At 47.3% G+C, this 19371-nt stretch overlaps 1 protein-coding gene across 1 annotated transcript in view; it reads right to left on the bottom strand.

The window, feature by feature from the left end:
- VPS45 (vacuolar protein sorting 45 homolog) overlaps window positions 1-19371 on the bottom strand; it is a 45934-nt gene that overhangs the window by 14462 nt on the left and 12101 nt on the right. The window contains exons 8-13 of the mRNA XM_083715791.1: window positions 18439-18573; window positions 16855-16968; window positions 15515-15682; window positions 11564-11722; window positions 10314-10421; window positions 10089-10210 (exon numbers count right to left, since the gene is read on the bottom strand). Coding sequence (XP_083571917.1) covers window positions 10089-10210; window positions 10314-10421; window positions 11564-11722; window positions 15515-15682; window positions 16855-16968; window positions 18439-18573 — 806 coding nt within the window. The remainder of the gene's footprint in view (window positions 1-10088; window positions 10211-10313; window positions 10422-11563; window positions 11723-15514; window positions 15683-16854; window positions 16969-18438; window positions 18574-19371) is intronic.

Here is a 19371-nt window from a genome sequence, read left to right on the forward strand (position 1 = left end):
TTTTTTTGTTTAATAATTAAAAGGAAAAACCCGTCCCCCAAGCTGTCTCTTGTAACTGATGAAGTCCACCAGCTTTCAAAGGATGAGGGAGCAGACCTGGCACCCCTCCACCGCAATATGGGTCCGCACCCCCTAGACACACACACACACATGAGCAGGGTTTTGTTACAGCTCATATCACAAGAATGCTTACTCACAGGGGACCAGGAGGATGCAGGGAGCATGAAATCCAAACATGAACCCCCCCCCCTGAAAAACACCCCCACCTCTTTCGTGCTCCCGTTCCACACAGGTTAGCAACTTCAGCCCATTCAAATATTCAGGCCCAGAGCCCTGAATCGCAAGCAACGTTTGCAAAGATCACTTGATATAGGGAAAGATGCAAATTCCGAATTTGAACGTCGCGAGTCCTTCCTCAATGCCCACATCTGAACCACACATCCCCCGGGTCAATTCTCCAGATGACCATTCTGGTTTGGAGCTTTCTCGTCCCTTGCGAATTTACCCTAGCTGCTTTTAAAGCGGTTCAAGCGGGGGGCCTCTTGTGGCAGTGAGTTCTGCAGTTTAAGGGCGGGATGCAAACTGAGTAAGCAACAACAACAACAATGCACACAGTTCGCAGAATGCGGGTTCCGTTTCACGGCAGGCTTTGAAAATCCCTTTTTAAAAGCAGAGGGTCCCCAGCGCACAGAGCTATCGAACACTGGTTCCTGGGCAGTTGCCAGAGACTCGCCGTAAACCAGTCACTGAGACCAACCCGGGATCAGATGGTTCCTCTTTCCCTCCCCGCCCACGGAAGATTAAGAAGTCCCGCAATGAACGGACAGGCTGTTCTGGCCCAAGGTCAGCATTGGAAACAATACAAAAAGGCGGCTGTGAATCTCCTAAGGCGCCTACTTTAAGAATAAAATGTAATGTAACTAGGACATTCCCAGCTTCTCACGGCAGAGGAGATGCTTACAAGGGTGTCGAAAAGCACCGGAATATTAGCTTTGTTTTGCCATCCTAGGCGTCAGCAGTAGAACAAGCTCATATGTGGATTTTACAGGATGGTGGATCTTATAGTTGCAAGATCATAGAATCCTAGAGTTGGAAGAGACCCCAAGGGCCATCGAGTCCAACCCCCTGCCAAGCAGGAAACACCATCAGAGCACTCCTGACATATGGCTGTCAAGCCTCTGCTTAAAGACCTCCAAAGAAGGAGACTCCACCACACTCCTTGGCAGCAAATTCCACTGTCAAACAGCTCTTAATGTCAGGAAGATCCACTATCCTGTAATATTACATGTGAGTCTGTTCTACTGATGAAGCCTAGGGTGACTAAACAAGGCTAATATTCTGGAAATCCTTGTCTTAGACTCTGTGGAACTGTAACAACCCTTCATGTGGATTATTGGACAGACAGGTGGAATAGATATTTATACATGTATGTACCTTATGAATGAACTGACTAGAAAACGAACTGATCCACTGGGTCTTCTGCTTTTTTCGTTGAACTTTATGAGACTTCCATTGAAATCTACAATTTGACACAATGAATATTATACAGTGGTACCTCAGGTTAAGTACTTAATTCGTTCCGGAGGTCCGCTCTTAACCTGAAACTGTTCTTAACCTGAAGCACCACTTTAGCTAATGGGGCCTCCTGCTGCTGCCGCGCCGCTAGAGCACGATTTCTGTTCTCATCCTGAAGCAAAGTTCTTAACCTGAAGCACTATTTCTGGGTTAGCAGAGTCTGTAACCTGAAGCATATGTAACCTGAAGCGTATGTAACCTGAGGTACCACAGTACCTCATTTATTCAAAAGTACAGCTGGTTAGTTGTTTATAAACTTTGCAAAATCAATAAAATTTTTGATTAAAAAAAAAAAAGAAATTGCGAGGAGGAGCCAATTTCTGAAGTGAAATTTGTACTCCAATTCCATTAATTAGCCAATAATAATAATATTTTCTTATCATATCAAAATAAATTGTTGCTGCTGTTGATTTATTATCAAAAGGACAGCTGGTTACGTCTTGTGTGTTTATATAGAAAGTAAACACAGACATGTGAAGTAACAATCACACAACCACAACGGAGGAGTGGAACGCTAACAGGTGGGGCTGCACCAGAGATCTTAACCTTTGTGTCAAGCAGGTTTCCTACACACACATCTCTCTGTCCCGATAGCTCGCCGTTGGTAGAGCATGAGCTTCTTCATCTCAGGGCCATGGTGTGATGGCTTGGGAATCGGATTCAGAGGCTGAATCTGAGGAATCCCAGCCTGCACAGGAGTCCCCGCCTCCAGAACCAGCTGAGCCAGGGCTGGGGCCTGAGCCTGAAGGGTCCTCACCTGTGCTGAATCCTCAGGTGCAGGCACCAGCTGAGTCTGCTCTGGCTCCTGAGGTGATGGAGGACCCATTGCCTGCAGGTGCTTCACTCTCAGCCCCGTCAGAGGAAGCTGAGGTTGCCTCTGGGTCCGGTAACCCTCCAGCCTCTCTTGAGCTGCAGAGGCTCAGGGCAGAGAAGCGGAGGGAACTAAGTTCCTGCAGGAGGAGTGCTCACCTCCAGGCCAGGAGAGGCGAGTCACCTGTGGACCGGGGCCGCCCTATGCCTCGGGGCAGATAAAAGCCAGCCAGCCCCAGTCCCAGGTTGCGGGAGCAGCGTTGTTGCTAGCCTGTTCCTGCCTGCACCCTGTCCTGCTCTCCTGCCAGAGTTCCTGACCTCACCCGACTCCCCGCCTTGGACCTAGCTACAGCTTTGACGGACAGCCTCCATACTGCACCATTGACCTCGGACTGGACTCGGACCTCGCCTCTCGGTTAGCCCCCAGGACCAGCACACATGGATTCGAGTCCTACCTTGGGCAAAATATTCCTGCATTGCGAAGGGGTTGGGCCAGATGGCCTTTGTGTCCCCTTCCGACTCGTTTGATTCTACGATCCGGGAAGACGAGAAGCATTGTGAAAGCTGAAGGACTATGGGGAGGTGCCTGCAAAACATGTGGCCGGGGGAAAATCTGGATTTGACCCCCTTAAAGTGGGATTCCTTATCCATAGTTCGAAAAGAACACAGCTCCCCCCCGCCCTCAAAATGAGGTTCAGGAAAAGGGGAGAAGGGTCTGTGCTTCTGTAGTACAGAACTCCGATGCATCTGATGAGCGTTTTAGTAAAAAATCCCCGGGGGAAGGTGGAGCATTTTGTCATGAATGGTGTCCACGCTTCGCAGCTCCGCTGACAGCTTCATGGCCCATTCGTCACTCCAGTTACCAACAAGGAAAAGGAGATATGAGCTCACAAGAGGCAAACTACGGATCGTTTGGGGCCTGCCAGGAAACGTTGCCGAATTATCGTTGGGTAGGCAAGGGGAGGCGGGTGGTCACACACAGCACCCCTCTGGAAAAATATTAATGGCGGGTTTCAGCTCCTTCCGAGCCAGACAGAAAGGTCCCTTTCTGCAAGTTTGTCTGACAGATAAGAAAAGGACAGCGTCGTAAATTTTGAGACAGGCCAGCTTTTTCCAGGAGCAAGACGCACGGCTAATCCGCGGGGATCTTCTCATTTATCAGACCTGTCTGGAATCCAGATTGATTCATTCCCCCCCTCCCATCCCAGCCTTCAAATCTCAGTTTCAGTAACTTTCCACCCTCCCAGCAGCTCTCGGCACCCATAATTTTAGTACGTATTTAATGTGTTATTATATTGTTCATTTTATGTTGTGAACTACCCTGAGATTTACGGGCGAAGGGTGGTCCAGAGATGGAAAGAAGATAAAGTCCCGACCAGAGACAAATGACTGGTGAAGATGATGGACTATGCCGTGGGTAGGTAAACTGAGGCCCAGGCGCCGGATCTGGCCCAATCGCCTTCTGAATCTGGCCCACGGACGGTCCGGGAATCAGCGTGTTTTTACATGAGTAGAATGTGTCCTTTTAATTAAAACGCACCTCTGGGTTATTTGTGGGGCATAGGAATTCGTTCCTTTCCCCCCTAAAAATATAGTCCGGCCCCCCACAAGGTCTGAGGGACAGTGGACCGGCCCCCTGCTGAAAAGGTTTGCTGACCCCTGGACTACGCCGTAATGGCAAAAATGATGGGGAAAATCAGAAACAAGGAAGTGATGAACTTTAAAAAGGAATGAGAAAAAAATATAATGTATCTAAGAGAACACTGTAAACAACTACAAACTTTGGCAGGATTCGAATAACGTTTGTAATGTATTAAAAATGAAGGGAAAATTGGATTATATAAGAAAAACAGAGAAAATAAGTGAAGCAGTGGGAAAAGTTTGAAAATGGTAACCATGGAAAAAGGATGGAGGGGAGTCAAAGGGTTGAAGGAATCCTAAATTATGCAGATATTTAAATTTGACATGTAAAACACAATAAAATATGGTTTTTAAAAAGAGATTCTTCAACAACAACAAAAGTTTAACAGACAGCAGTTCCCTGTCTGTTACTTTGGGGGAAGCCGTGGGTTTGCGATACCCCATCAAATGTCTGGGGCAGACAGGACACTTCACAATATAGGTGTTTTGCTGGCAATTCTATTGTTCTTGTAGCAGAACATGAGAGGCTGGCTGGCCGTCTGTCATGGATGCTTTATTTGAGATTCTTCCATAGCAGGGGGGTGAACTAAATGACGCTCAGGATCCCTTCCAACTATACAATTCTATAAAACTGGTGAATTTCTTTCCTGTCCAACTAAATATCCGGCTTTATTTTCCCTTTTTAAAATCCCAATACAGTGGTAACCTGGTAGTCGAACACTTTGGTTGACGACCAAACCAACTCCTGAATGTTGCAAACTCGGAAGTGAGTGTCCGGTTTGTGAACATTTTTTGGAAGCCAGACAGCTTCTGCGGCTTCCGATTGGCTGCAGGAAGCTCCTGCAGCCAATCGAAAGCCGTGTCTTGCTTTTTAAACCGTTTCAGAAGTTGAATGGACTCCCGGAATGGATTAAATTCGAGAACCAAGGTACGGCTGTAGTAGCCCAGCTAACTGAGACCCTCAAGGCCACAGAAAGGACAGAATTTTGGGTCAACCGACAGCAAATCTCCTTTTTCACCTAAAAACATCACGCTCTATGTGGGGCTACCTTTGAAGGTGACCCGGAAACTACAACTAATCCAGAATGCGGCAGCTAGATAGGTGACTGGGAGTGGCCACCGGGACCACATAACACCGGTCTTGAAAGACCTACATTGGCTCTCAGTACGTTTCCGAGCACAATTCAAAGTGTTGGTGCTGATCTTGAAAGCCCTAAATGGCCTCGGCCCAGTATTATAAAATTAAGGAGTGTTAAAGTGTGAAGGGAAAGGAAGATGTATAATTACAGCTATATTTATTCTTTTTCATTTAATGTGATATTGAAAAGGAGAATAAGTTTAAATATTAATTGGTTAAAAGAGTTGCTGAAAAATTGTGAAACTAGGATGCAAAAAGGGGAAGGTATGGGGAAGTCCGAGAAAAGAGGCTTATGAAAAGGAGGTTAAGAAAGTTGGATCTATGTTTTCTTTTTGTGTGTGTCTGTTGTTGTATGTATTGTTTAGTGTTGCTGTGTCGATAAAATTGGAAAATCAATAAAAAATTATTTAAAAAAAAATGAAAGCCCTAAACGGCCTCGGTCCAGTAGACCTGAAGGAGCATCTCCACCCCCATCGTTCAGCCCGGAGACTGAGGTCCAGCGCTGAGGGCCTTCTGATGGTTCCCCCATTGTGAGAAGTGGTGTTACAGGGAACCAGGCAGAGGGCCTACTCGGTAGTGGCGCCCGCCCTGTGGAATGCCCTCCCTTCAGATGTGAAGGAAATAAGCAGCTATCTTCTTTTTAAAAGACATCTGATGGCAGCCCAGTTTAGGGAAGCTTTTAATATTTAATGCTGTATTGTTTTTAACACCTGATTGGAAGCCGCCCAGAGTGGCTGGGGAAACTCAGCCAGATGGGCGGGAAATAAATAAATAAATAAATAAATAAATAATAATTAGAGTCTCGCTGCTGTATGAGGCCCACAGGGCTCATTTCATTTTAACTTAGAAGGTGGTGGACTCTTGGAAGGATTCATGGAAGGATTTTAAGCAGAGGTTAAATGGCTAGGCATTGTGGATTATTTAGCTGCAAATCCTGCGTTGTGCAGGGGAGTTGGACTACATGACCCTCGGCCAGACCCCCTCTGACATGATTTTCTGTCTCCTCGCAGACACAGATAAGTATGTGTGACCTGGCGTGTAGCACTCTTTGCAACTGCCGCTAGGAAAATTAGAGCAAATTATATAGCCAAGGTAGCCACCAACTGTAAAGGAGATGAATTTATTTGACCCTATCTACATTAAGCTATATTCTATCTTTATCACCAAACTCTGAATATAATTGCACATTGTATTAATTAACGTATTAGTGGCCCTGTGATAATTTGAGCTTATAAATTTTATTGTTTAATGTCTTAACTTGTATATTAAGGTACTTTTATAGCTCTGTTTAGAGTAGGTAATATCTTGATAATATAAACGTTTTAAGTTTTTTGGAACAATCCACGATCTTTTCTTTTAATTGTTGAATGATTTTGGGTACATTGGTACCTCGGGTTAAGTACTTAATTCGTTCCGGAGATCTGTTCTTAACCTGAAACTGTTCTTAACCTGAAGCACCACTTTAGCTAATGGGGCCTCCTGCTGCCGCCGCGCCGCCAGAGCCCGATTTCTGTTCTCATCCTGAAGCAAAGTTCTTAACCCGAGGTAATATTTCTGGGTTAGCGGAGTCTGTAGCCTGAAGCGTATGTAACCCGAGGTACCACTGTACATTGTGGCAGCCTTTGCCTATGTGCAATAAAACTGACTGACTGAGCCCCGGGGTCCCATCTGACTTTATGATCTTATGAAACCCAAAGGATCCATCTGTGTGTTCCCCTGTCCCTGCTGATCCTGCTTGGACAGGACATCGCTCCAAGCAAGCTGAGAGAAGGGATGGGAATTATTTTCCAGCGTGACCTGATGTCTGTGGTGGAAAAAAGTCTCCCACACCCTTCCTGTTATCAGTTATCTCCACGCGGACAGCGGGACAGAGCCAGAAGCAGAACCGCACAAACACACGCCGTTGCTTTTGCGTAAGTCCCAAAATCCAATCAATGCACCTGCCCCCCCCCCAGGGGGTAAAAACCACAAGGGCAGCCGATGACAGACACAGCCAATGACCCCATCAGCAGCTTGGAAAAACAACAGCACAACCCCACTCTTGGGGAGGGGGGGGAAAGGCACTTTTAAAAGTAAACACGCTTGCAGCATTCTGTATCCCATCGGGGAAGCCTTCCCCAAGCTCTGCGTTCTCCAGAATTGGAGGCACGGCTCAACAGATAGAGGAAACGCCACCGCTGAAATTAACCGACCAAAGTGAGCCAGGCCTAGGGGCTGTCTCCAAAGTTTTTGGCACTAATGGACTACATGGAACTGGCGGAAATGACTGGCAGAATCCGAGACCAGGGAGAAGAGTCGGCGGAGGAAGATTGGAAGAAATTTAAAGACTATTTACAGAAACATTGTAAAATTAATGAATGTTAGAAGGATGTTGGAATGAAGTTATGTGGTTTTAGCAGAAATGTTATAAAGGATTAGGAAAAAACAGACTGTTAATTGGTGGAAGGAGGGAAAGTAAAGTCACATTATATTAAGATAAATTACAGGACAAAAATTGGAAAAGATGGATTTGCTGCAATAGTTAACCGAACTAGAATACAAAAAAGGGAGGTGTGAGGAGGTCAAGGAAACAAGCAAATGAAAGATAAGTTATGGGAAAATTCGCTGTGTTTTTTAATGGATTTTCTTTTTCTGTTTTCTTCTTTTTCTTTTTCTTTCTTTCTTTCCCCCTTATTGGGATGTGTTGTTTTGTTTTTGTTTAATATGGTGTTTTTACTTTTTCTTTTTGTAACCTTTAAAACTTTAATAAATATTATTTTTTTAAAAAAACAACAACAACAACAACAAAGTTTTTGGCACTGGCTTCCGTCTGTCTCGAGAGATGATGGAGTGCGCCTCCGGGGATGCAGCCAAACCGCCATGTTGGCAGCCCCAAAGTGACTTCCCTGGGGCGCAAGCCTGGGCAGGGTGTCTGGAGGTCCTGAGCTGCCCAGATAACCAGACCCGACCCCCCCCCCCGGGCTCGCTGCTGTGGTCCAAAGGAAAACAAGAGAAAGGCGCTTGGCACCAGCTTGCCGGAAGGAGGAGTTCAAGGCACCACCCCAACAGTCTTAGGGACTCCGCTCCAGATTTGTGTAGCGTTTACTCTCGAGCTTTTGCATCTCCCGAATATATCCCCGCAAGGCAGTGGAGATTTAGGACCAGTTTTCCTTCTCCTAGGTGGGCTGCCTTCTGAGCCCCATCTGCCCCTCCTTTCCCTCTGCAGCACTGAAACTGAAATACTTTATTGTCACTTGTACAACTTGTATACAGTGAGATTACATGAGCAACCCCCCCCCCCCCACTCAGCTCTCTTAGTCTTAATTCCCTTTCGTTTACTGACACCCACCCACCAAATATAGCAGATAGATTACAGGAAAAGATGCAGGAATAAAATTTAGAATTGGAACCCATAGAGGGAAGGAGGTCTCAAGGTTCAAAATAACCTTTTCCCTTTCTTCAGTGTGTGAAAATGTTATTTTTATGGCGTATAACTTTTATGTAAAGCTAATAAAATCCAGTGGGTTCACTCTGAGTTACTTGTCTAAAGAAACAAAATGATGAACAACTGGGATGGGCGAAGAGCCCAAAGTTGGTGATCTCTCAGCTGTGCCAACTGACTCAATGCCTTGGGTTCTATGATGGAAGGAAGGCGGGGTATAAAGGGAAGAATGTGGAAATAAAAGGAATAAGGTTGCACGGTGACAACTTGCCAGGGAAGGTGGTGCCTTATGGGCGCTTAGGAGAAGCAGAATGAAAAAAGACAGGCAGACCCTCTGCTTTGAAAATTTGATGGGGAGGTTAGTTTTACGAGGCTCATGCAAATAAATGAATGCAAATCCTAGCAGCCTTCCACCCACATTCCGTTTGAACTCTGACGGGGATCGCAGTTTGTGGTGATACGGAAAGAAAAAAAAAAACCACAGCGCAGGTCGCAAACGAGGAAAACCAGCGCCAAGTCGGTTTGTAAACCAGCTGCTCAGGGGAGCGGGGAATTTAAGGCAGCAATTCAATCGGAGAGATGGAAAGCTTTCGGCCGTAGGAAGACGTTCGCCACAAAATATATACCGTCGAGGTGCTTATTTCAGCCCTTGTGATGGATACGGAACGATTTAGGGAGCGGCAGGGCTCAGGGGCAGGGCTCCAGCCCCGCAGGCAGCATCTCTAGGTGTGGGAGAGATGCCTGAGTTGGAAAGGGATGCTGCCGGTTTACTCAGCCACTCTGGGCGGCTTCCAACAAAATATTAAAATACAATAAGGTAAAGGGACCCCTGACTATTAGGTCTAGTTGCGGACGACTCTGAGGTTGCGGCGCTCATCTCGCTTTATTGGCTGAAGGAGCCGGCGTACAGCTTCCAGGTGATGTGGCCAGCATGACTAAGCTGCTTCTGGCGAACCAGAGCAGCGCACGGAAACACCGTTTACCTTCCCGCCGGAGCGGTACTTATTTATCTACTTGCACTTTGACGTGCTTTTGAACTGCTAGGTTGGCAGGAGCAGGGACCAAGCAACAGGAGCTCACCCTGTCGTGGGGATTCGAACCGCCGACCTTCTGATCGGCAATCCGAGGCTTTGTGGTTTAACCCACAGCGCCACCCATGTCCCTTAAAATACAACAGTCTGTCATTAAAAGCTTCCCTAAACAGGGCTGCCTTCAGATGTCTTCTAAAAGTCAGATAGTTGTTTATTTCCTTAACATCTGATGGGAGGGTGTTCCAGAGGGAGGGCGCCTCCACCGAAAAGGCCTTCTGCCTCGTTCCCTGTAACTTGGCTTCTCACGGTGAGGGACCCACCGGAAGGCCCTCGGAACTGGACCTCAGGACTGCAATTTTACTTTATTTTTTAGCAACTTAGTGGTATAATAGATCACCTGGCTTCTGCATGGTCCCAGATCCAGCCCCTGAAGGCATTCCCAGCTAGGAGAGGCTACACCTGCCACCCTTACCTGTCGCGGAGGGTGCTGGGGCCAAGGTAGGGGTACTGGTTGTCTTTTAGTTTCCCCTTGATCAGCTGGTCGAGAGTCTCGTGCAGCAACGGCTGGTGTTGGGTGTAGACGTTTTCGACGCCCTGTTTGAAGAAGGAAACACAAGAGGGAAATGTGAATGCTCTCTCTGGGCTCAGCGAGGTGGCAGAAATGAAAACCATGGTTATCCGGAAGAACGGCCCCCACCTTTAGTCCTTTGAGGAACTGCTTGGTGATGGCCACAGCATCCTTGGAGTTGAAGAGGTCGCTCCCACGAACGCGCTTGCCTCCATATTCTACGACGGCCGACACCAGCTGAGCCGGGAAAGAGCAAAGCGTGAGAAGAGCCTGCTGGACCCAACCAGGCCAGCATCCTGTTCTCACAGTGGCCGACCAGACGCCCCAATGGGAAGCCAACAAGCAGAATTCAAGAACAAGAGTCCTCTCCTGTGGCTTCCAGAAATTGGGATTCAAAAGCATTGCTGTGGAGAGCAGTTCTGCTGGTTAGGAGCCCTCGACAGCCCTCTTCCTCCTCCCTGAATTTGTCCATTCCTTGACTTTCAAAGCCGTCTGGGTTAGCGGCCATCCCAACGTCCTGTGGCAGGGAGTTCCATGGTTTAACCAGCCACATCCAGCAGAAACATGGAAGCCGCCAACTAGACAAACATTATTACGACCTACAAGAGACTAGATGGGCCCACTTTCAGGTCTGATTCAGCAGGGATCTTCTTCTGCTCTGATGGAACCTCCAGGGCCAGAGTCTATTTTGATTCCTAGGTTCTCAGGGGTATCTAGCCACTGGGAGAAAAGGCTGGACTGGATGGGCTTCCTTTGGCCCGATACCTCCAGATTCAGAGACAGCCTATCTAACACTGGTCTTGAAAGACCTACATTGGCTCCCAGTACGTTTCCAGGCACAATTCAAAGTGTTGGTGCTGACCTTTAAAGCCCTAAATGGCCTCGGCCCAGTAGACCTGAAGGAGTGTCTACACCCCCATCGTTCTGCCCGGACGCTGAGGTCCAGCTCCGAGGGCCTTCTGGCGCTTCCCTCGCTGCTAGAAGTGAGGTTACAGGGGACCAGGCAGAGGGCCTTCTCGGTGGTGGAGCCCGCCCTGTGGAACGCCCTCCCTTTGATATCCTTTTACTTTGTTTTTTGTTGTTATCATACACAGAAATCATTCAATTATTATTATTAATCAAGTTTGTACGCCACCCTTCATCGGAAGGATTCCAGGGCAGTTGACAACAGAAAATACAAAACGAGAATACAAAACAATAAAACCGAAGTATGCACAAAATAATAAAAACAAATTAAGAATGCAAAACAATGAAACAAAAACAAAGCAATAACCTACATTAGAAGCACTATCGTAGCAATGTATGGACCCACCTCACAGCCTTTGCTCCTAAGGGCAGGGTGTGTCCCCCCCCCCCCAGGGCTCGGCACCCCTACCCACCTTCCGGTGCTTCTCGGAGACCCCTCGGTTTCTCAGCTCTGTCATGAGTCCCGGAAGGCTGTTGCTGCTGTGTCTCTCGTAGTGAAGGGCATACAGCATCACCAGGCGGGTGGCATCCAGCTCGCTCACTTTGGGGTTCTGCAAGAGCCGGCGGATGTTCTGCAGCAGGAGAGACGAGGCGTTTTTTGGGGGGCACGACGACGGGACATCCTGTTTACAAGCTCCATCTGGGACGCAGGCTGAGACCCTACCTGCCCGCAGACTGTCTCGCCAGAGTGGTGCACGCTCTGGTTATCTCTCGCTTGGACTACAGTGGTACCTCGGGTTACAGATGCTTCATTTACAGACTCTGCTAACCCAGAAATAGTACCTCGGGTTAAGAACTTTGCTTCAGAATGAGAACAGAAATCACGTGGCGGCAGTGGGATGCCCCATTAGCTAAATTCAGGTTAAGAACAGTTTCAGGTTAATCCGGAATGGATTAGTTCTTAACCCGAGGTACCACTGTACTGCAATGCGCTCTACGTGGGGCTACCTTTGAAGGTGACCCGGAAACTGCAACTAATCCAGAATGCAGCAGCTAGACTGGGGACTGGGAGCGGCTGCCAAGACCACATAACACTGGTCTTGAAAGACCTACACTGGCTCCCAGTACATTTCCGAGCACAATTCAAAGTGTTGGTGCTGACCTTTAAAGCCTTAAATGGTCTCAACCCAGTATACCTGAAGGAGCGTCTCCACCCCCATCGTTCTGCCCCGACACTGAGGTCCAGCGCTGAGGGCCTTCTGGCAGTTCCCTCACTGCGAGAAGCCAAGTTACAGGGAACCAGGCAGAGGACCTTCTCGGTGGTGGCACCCACCCTATGGAACGCCCTTCCACCAGATGCCAATGAAATAAACAACTATCTGACTTTTAGAAAACATCTGAAGGCAGCCCTGTTTAGGGAAGTAATGACTGATGTTTTAATGTATTTTTAATCTTTTGTGGGAAGCTGCCCAGAGTAGCTGGGGAAACCCAGCCAGATGGGCGGGATATAAATAATAATTTTTATTATTACCCTGCAGATTTGTGTCTCGAGAATACGGTGGATGAAACCCAGTGTTAGCTCTGCTCAGAGTTTAAGCATGGAAATGAATGGGCTTAGAGCTAACGTCAGGAAGGTGCCCTGGCTGGGAAAGGCCGACTTAAATGCTCCACATAAACCATCCTGATGGGATGGCTTCCCTCCCCTTTCAAAGCCATCAAAGGCCTTGCTTCTCAAACATTTTCAGCCACAGAGATGGCCTGAAAATCAGCAAATCTCGGTGAACAGCGGGCCACTTGGGAGAGCAACTCTTGTAGCAGCCGCAACGGACTGGATTTTTAACTGTAATTTCATTGCTTGTTTTATTTCCTGCCTTGCATCTTTGCTTGCATCACAATCTGAATTGCGTATTTATTATTATTTTATTAAATTTGTATACCGCCTTCCATCTGCAGATTTGTGGGGTGGAGGAGAGTGCAAAATATGGTCAGAAACTCAAAGTTAAAAAAGCTAAGATCATGGCGACTGGTCCCATCACCTCCTGGCAAACAGAAGGGGAAGAAATGGAGGCAGTGAGAGATTTTACTTTCTTGGGCTCCATGATCACTGCAGATGGTGACAGCAGTCACGAAATTAAAAGACGCCTGCTTCTTGGGAGAAAAGCAATGACAAAACTGGACAGCCTCTTAAAAAGCAGAGACATCACCTTGCCTACAAACGTCCGTATAGTCAAAGCTATGGTTTTCCCAGTAGTGATGTATGGAAGTGAGAGCTGGACCATAAAGAAGGCTGATCACCGAAGAATGGATGCTTTTGAATTCTGGTGCTGGAGGAGACTCTGGAGAGTCCCATGGACTGCAAGAAGATCCAACCTCTCCATTCTGAAGGAAATCAGCCCTGAGTGCTCACTGGAAGGACAGATCTTGAAGCTGAGGCTCCAATACTTTGGCCACCTCATGAGAAGAGAAGACTCCCTGGAATAGACCCTGGAATAGACCCTGATGTTGGGAAAGATGGAGGGCACAAGGAGAAGGGGGCGACAGAGGACGAGATGGTGGGACAGTGTTCTCGAAGCTACCAGCATGAGTTTGACCAAACTGCGGGAAGCAGTGGAAGACAGGAGAGCCTGGCGTGCTCTGGTCCATAGGGCACGAAGAGTCGGACACGACTAAACAATTAAACAACAACAACATCACAGGCTCAGGGTACTCTTAAGTCCAAGCCTTTTCTCGACGCAAAAATCTCCAGCTGAATCGGGAGGGCTGGCTTGGAAGCTTTCTTGCAGAAGGCTGCCTCTGAGTTCGTGCAGAATGCACTTTTTTCCCCACTGCCAAGGACATTCCCCCGTCTTATCTACGGAGCCATTTCTGAGCCCCAAAGCAGCTTGAGAATTGCGGCTTAAAATTCAGAAAAGAGAGTTTCCCTGTGGTCGGAAGCTGAGATCCACACAGAAGTTTCTGCCCTGACAGCATCTAAACCCACCCATTTTGACCTTTGACCTCCCTGCCCATCTAGGCCCCCTGAGGCGCCGGAAGATCCCTCATAAAAAGGGCTGCATTGTTAACAGCCGACAAGCCTAATTCATCCCCACTGATGTGGTGTCAGCTGGCGGGGTCAGTCTATGAATTCTATGGGTTACGGAGGAAACAGACGTCTCATCTAAGCTCCGGAGGCAGACAGAGGATTCCTTGTGAAGCTTTCCCCCTGAAATAAAATTAGAAAGTATCTCCACTGCCCCAAAGAAATTCCTTATTTAAAAGCAGCATCTCTCTGAAAGATCCCAGGATTTAGAGTAGAGGGTGGAGCGTAGGATCCAGAGAAGGGGAACCTTTAAGAATGCAGAACGGAACCCCAATAATTTCTTCTTTTCGCTTTTTAGTTCTGGTCATTTCTGAGCTTTTGAAAGCTGAGAACGCACCCGTCAACTGAAAAGCAGGTTAGATATCCCCAAAAGCACTTCCAACATTATTGGAGGCTGAAAGACTGGAAGATTTAGACATAAACAGAAACACACGAACATGTCTGGTTCACACGGAACACTAAACCGTGGTTTGTTTTGTTTGAAATTGTGAAGCGAGCCTAGAACTGTGGTTTGCTTTCTGTCAACAAGCCATGATCCGAAGTCAGGGTTTGGTTTTGGGCCTACGAACCAAACCAAATCTGTTGCTCCTCCAGTTATCTCCCGCTTGGACTACTGCAATGTGCTCTACGTGGGGCTACCTTTGAAGGTGACCCGGAAACTACAACTAATCCAGAATGCGGCAGTTAGACTGGGGACTGGGAGCAGCCGCCAAGACCACGTAACACCAGTCTTGAAAGACCTACATTGGCTCCCAGTACATTTCCGAGCAGAATTCAAAGTGTTGGTGTTGACCTTTAAAGCCCTAAATGGCCTCAGCCCAGTAGACCTGAAGGAGCGTCTCCACCCCCATCGTTCTACCTGGACACTGAGGTCCAGCGCCGAGGGCCTTCTGGTGGTTCCCTCCCTGCGAGAAGCAAAGCTACAGGGAACCAGGCAAAGGGCCTTCTCGGTGGTGGTGCCCGCCCTGTGGAACGCCCTCCCACCAGATGTCAAAGAGATAAACAACTACCTGACATTTAGAAGACATCTGAAGGCAGCCCTGTTCAGGGAAGCTTTTAATGTGTGACATTTAATGTATTTTTAATCTTTGTTGGAAGCCGCCTAGAGTGGCTGGGGAAACCCAGCCAGATGGGTGGGGTACAAATAATAAATTATTATTATTAGTAGTAGTATGATGTTAACATCCCTGAGCCAGGCTGGGAAAATATGCTTTGGGCCCTTTGATTGCATGCCTTCTAATGCTTCTACTTCCATGGCAGAGTTTATTTTAACGTACAGCGCACCAAGAGGGGATTTATTTATTTAGGGTTTTGGAGAAGGCTCCAGGCTCAGGGCTTGGGCTACCTGCAAAGCGCTGGAGTGATCGTTCTGGCAGGCGAGCTCCTGCTCCACCTCCGAAGCCTCCAGCAAGTTCCTCTCGCTCACCAGCCGGGACAACTCCCCCACCACCGTGACATGCTTGGAAACAGTGCCGGACATCTTCTTGAACTGAGGGTAGTTCTCCACAAAGGCCTGAAGGATGGAAAGGAAGGGGAGAGGACACCTCAGAGCCCGGCTGCTGAATCACGTTCCCTCAACGCAGCTCAAGGTGGCACCCAAAGTTCTCCCTGTTTTATCCTGCTAAGAATCCTGCAAGGTAAAGGGACCCCTTATCCTTAGGTCCAGTCGTGACCGACTCTGGGGTTGCGGCGTTCATCTCAGTTTATTGGCCGAGGGAGCCGGAGTACAGCTTCCGGGTCATGTGGCCAGCAGGACTAAGCCGCTTCTGGAGAACCAGAGCAGTGCATGGAAACGCTGTTTACCTTCCTGCCAGAGCCGTACCTATTTATCTACTTGCATTTTGACGTGCTTTCAAACTTCTAGGTTGGCAGGAGCTGGGAGCTCACCCCGTCGTGGGGATTCGAACCGCCGACCTTCCGATCAGCAAGCCCAAGAGGCTCAGTGGTTTAACCCACAGCACCATGATCAGGCTAAAAGGCAGGATCAGCAAACTTTTCAGCAGGGGGCCGGTCCACTGTCCCTCAGACCTTGTGGGGGGCCAGACTATATTTTGAAAAAAAATAAAAATGAACTAATTCCTATGCCCCAGAGATGAATTTTAAATAAAAGGACACATTCTACTCATGTAAAAACACGCTGATTCCCAGATCGTCTGCAGGCTGGATTTAGAAGCCGATTGGGCAGGATCCAGCCCCCGGGCCTTAGTTTGCCTACCCACGCTAAAAGGCAATGATTGGCCCCAAGTCAAGCTTCACAACTGCATGGGGATTTGAACCCAGGTCTCCTCCAGGTCCCAGTCCAAAACTGTTTTTTTTAAATTAATTTTTTATTGATTTTACATGAATGTATACGCAATAATTTTAATCATTCCAAAACATAAAAATAAAAAGGTTCTTTTGAAACCTTTGGACCTCCTCCTCTCCCTTCGTGGATTCCATTTCCAAAAAATAAAAATACTCTTTTCTTTTTTCTGCGTTTTTTACCGTTCTCCATCTGTTATATGATCATAGTTACCAAAGTTCATTTCACATTGCAAGTGTCATTGGCCTTTCCCTAGAATGCTCTATTATTTTATTGTTGTTAGCTGCTCTGAGCCCGGCTTCGGCTGGGGAGGGCGGGATATAAATAAAATTATTATTATTATTATTATTATTACTACTACTACTACTACTATTCCAAGCTACCTTCATGTCTGCGATGGATTCCAGTTTCTGCTGCTCCTTAGGCTTCCTCCGCTGGAAGTCTTCCATCAGGTTCTTGATGTTGCTTCCGATTTCCGCGAAGTTTAGGTACATGTTCTGCAAACGAGAAAAAGCAGCGGATTGAAGGAAATGTCAGGGGGGTCTGGATATTGCTAGAAGAAGCCAAAGGGGTCCCCAGCATCTCGTCCAGCATCGTACAGAGCGTTCCCCAAAAGACTTTTTTTAAAAAAAATGGTTTGTATTTGATTTTACAAATATAAATTTATAACCATACCAAATACACATCCATATTAAGAGACTACTCTGAATCTCGGGACTTCTCCCCCATCACCTCCATGGATTCTATTGTCAAGATTTTCAACTGCATATTATTTCATAATCTGTATTTTATGTCTACAGTGGTACCTCGGTCCTCAAAATTAATCCATTCCGGAAGTCCATTCCAAAACCAAAGCATTCCAAAACCAAGGCGCGCTTTCCCATAGAAAGTAATGCAAAGTGGGTTAATCCGTTCCAGACTTTTAAAAACAAACCCCAAAACAGCAATTTAACATGAATTTTACTATCTAACGAAACCGTTGAGTCATAAAATGAAAGCAATAGACAATGTACTGCAGTCACGCAGTCAATCAATCAGTAGCTGTACTAGGTTGCACACAGTCACAAAAACAAGAAGAGCCGTGAAAACAAAAACGCAAAATAAATAGCAAAAACAGGCAGACCTCAGCGTAACACTGAAAACGGAAGTGTGGCACTCAAAACGGAGCACGTTTGGCTTCTGAAAAATGTTCGCAAAGTGGAACACTTACTTCCGGGTTTGCAGTGTTTGAGTACCAAGGCGTTTGAGAACCAAAGTACCACTGTATCCATATTGTCCATAGTATTTGATCCATTACAAGTGAGATTAAAATCCTGCTAATGTTTTCATGTGGTCTCCTAAATAAATTATAATTCCCCCCCCCCCCATTTTTTATTGAATTTCTTGTCTTCTTGGTTCCTGAACTTTCCGGTCAGTTTTGCCATTTCAGCGTAGTCCTAACAGCTTGGTTTGCCATTCCTCTTCCTTTCTTCTTCCCATCTCTGGGCTAATAGCATTTATGCTGCTGTTGTCACATACATAAAGAGTCTTTTCTGTTCCTTTGGGATATCAGTACAGTGGTACCTCGGGTTACATATGCTTCAGGTTACATATGCTTCAGGTTACGTACGCTTCAGGTTACAGACTCTGCTAACCCAGAAATACTACCTTGGGTTAAGAACTTGGTTTCAGGATGAGAACAGAAATCATGCTCCAGCGGCGCGGCAGCAGCAGGAGGCCCCATTAGCTAAAGTGGTGCTTCAGGTTAAGAACAGTTTCAGCTTAAGAACGGACCTCCAGAACGAATTAAGTACTTAACCCGAGGTACCACTGTACCTATAATTCCTAACAAAATGGCTTCTGGGTTGTTTTTTAACAAAAGTTATTTAAAACATTTTTTTCAGTTCATTATATATCATTTCCCAGAAAGCCTTTATTACCCTACATGACCACCACATGTGATAAAAGGTACCTTCCAAAAGACTTACGTTGGCGTAAAACTCGTCATTCTCAGCCGACAAGACCACCTCCCGGAGGTCCTTACTTATGCCCGGGACTCGCGAGAGATCGATGCGGTTGTTGTTAATCCCAAGCAGCTCATGGACCATTGCCTGATATGTCCACTACACAGAGAGGAAAAGAGAGTTAGCAGAGTAGGCAGAAGCAAGGAAAGCTCCAAAACTTAGGAAACGGATCATTGGGACTTTTGCAGGCATCTCTAAACATCCCCATCTGAAACCCCGGGGAGCCACTGCCTGTCGGGTGTGCTTGCAGAAGCCAGGCCCTGTGACCAAGACTGGGGCCTTCCTAAGTTTGTTCTGAAGAGGCAAGGCGCGGCCGCACAGGTGAGGCCAATTGGTAACTTACTGCACCTGGTGGCAAGAGCCGGGAAGGGATATAAGTCAGCATTTCCCTTCGACTCTTTGCCACAGCAACACATTCCCTGCCTTGCTGCGTTGGACTCCTTGTTTCTTGATCCTCGGACCCTTGACTTCATGACTCCTCGCTTCTTGATCCTCGGACCCCTGATGTTGTGACTCCTTGCTTCTTGATCCTCAGACCCCTGACTTCGTGACTCCTTGCTTCTTGATCCTCGGACCCCTGACTTCGTGACTCCTTGCTTCTTGAACCTCGGACCCCTGACTTCGTGACTCCTTGTTTCTTGATCCTTGGACCCTTGACTTCATGACTCCTCGCTTCTTGATCCTCGGACCCCTGATGTTGTCACTCCTTGCTTCTTGATCCTCAGACCCCTGACTTCGTGACTCCTTGCTTCTTGATCCTCGGACCCCTGACTTCGTGACTCCTTGCTTCTTGATCCTCGGACCCCTGACTTCGTGACTCCTTGCTTCCTGACCCTTGGACCCCTGACTTCGTGACCCCTTGCTTCCTGACCCTTGGACCCCTGACTTCGTGACCCC

This window comes from Podarcis gaigeae, assembly GCF_964106915.1.
Source record: "Podarcis gaigeae genome assembly, chromosome: 16".
Lineage (NCBI taxonomy): Eukaryota > Metazoa > Chordata > Lepidosauria > Squamata > Lacertidae > Podarcis > Podarcis gaigeae.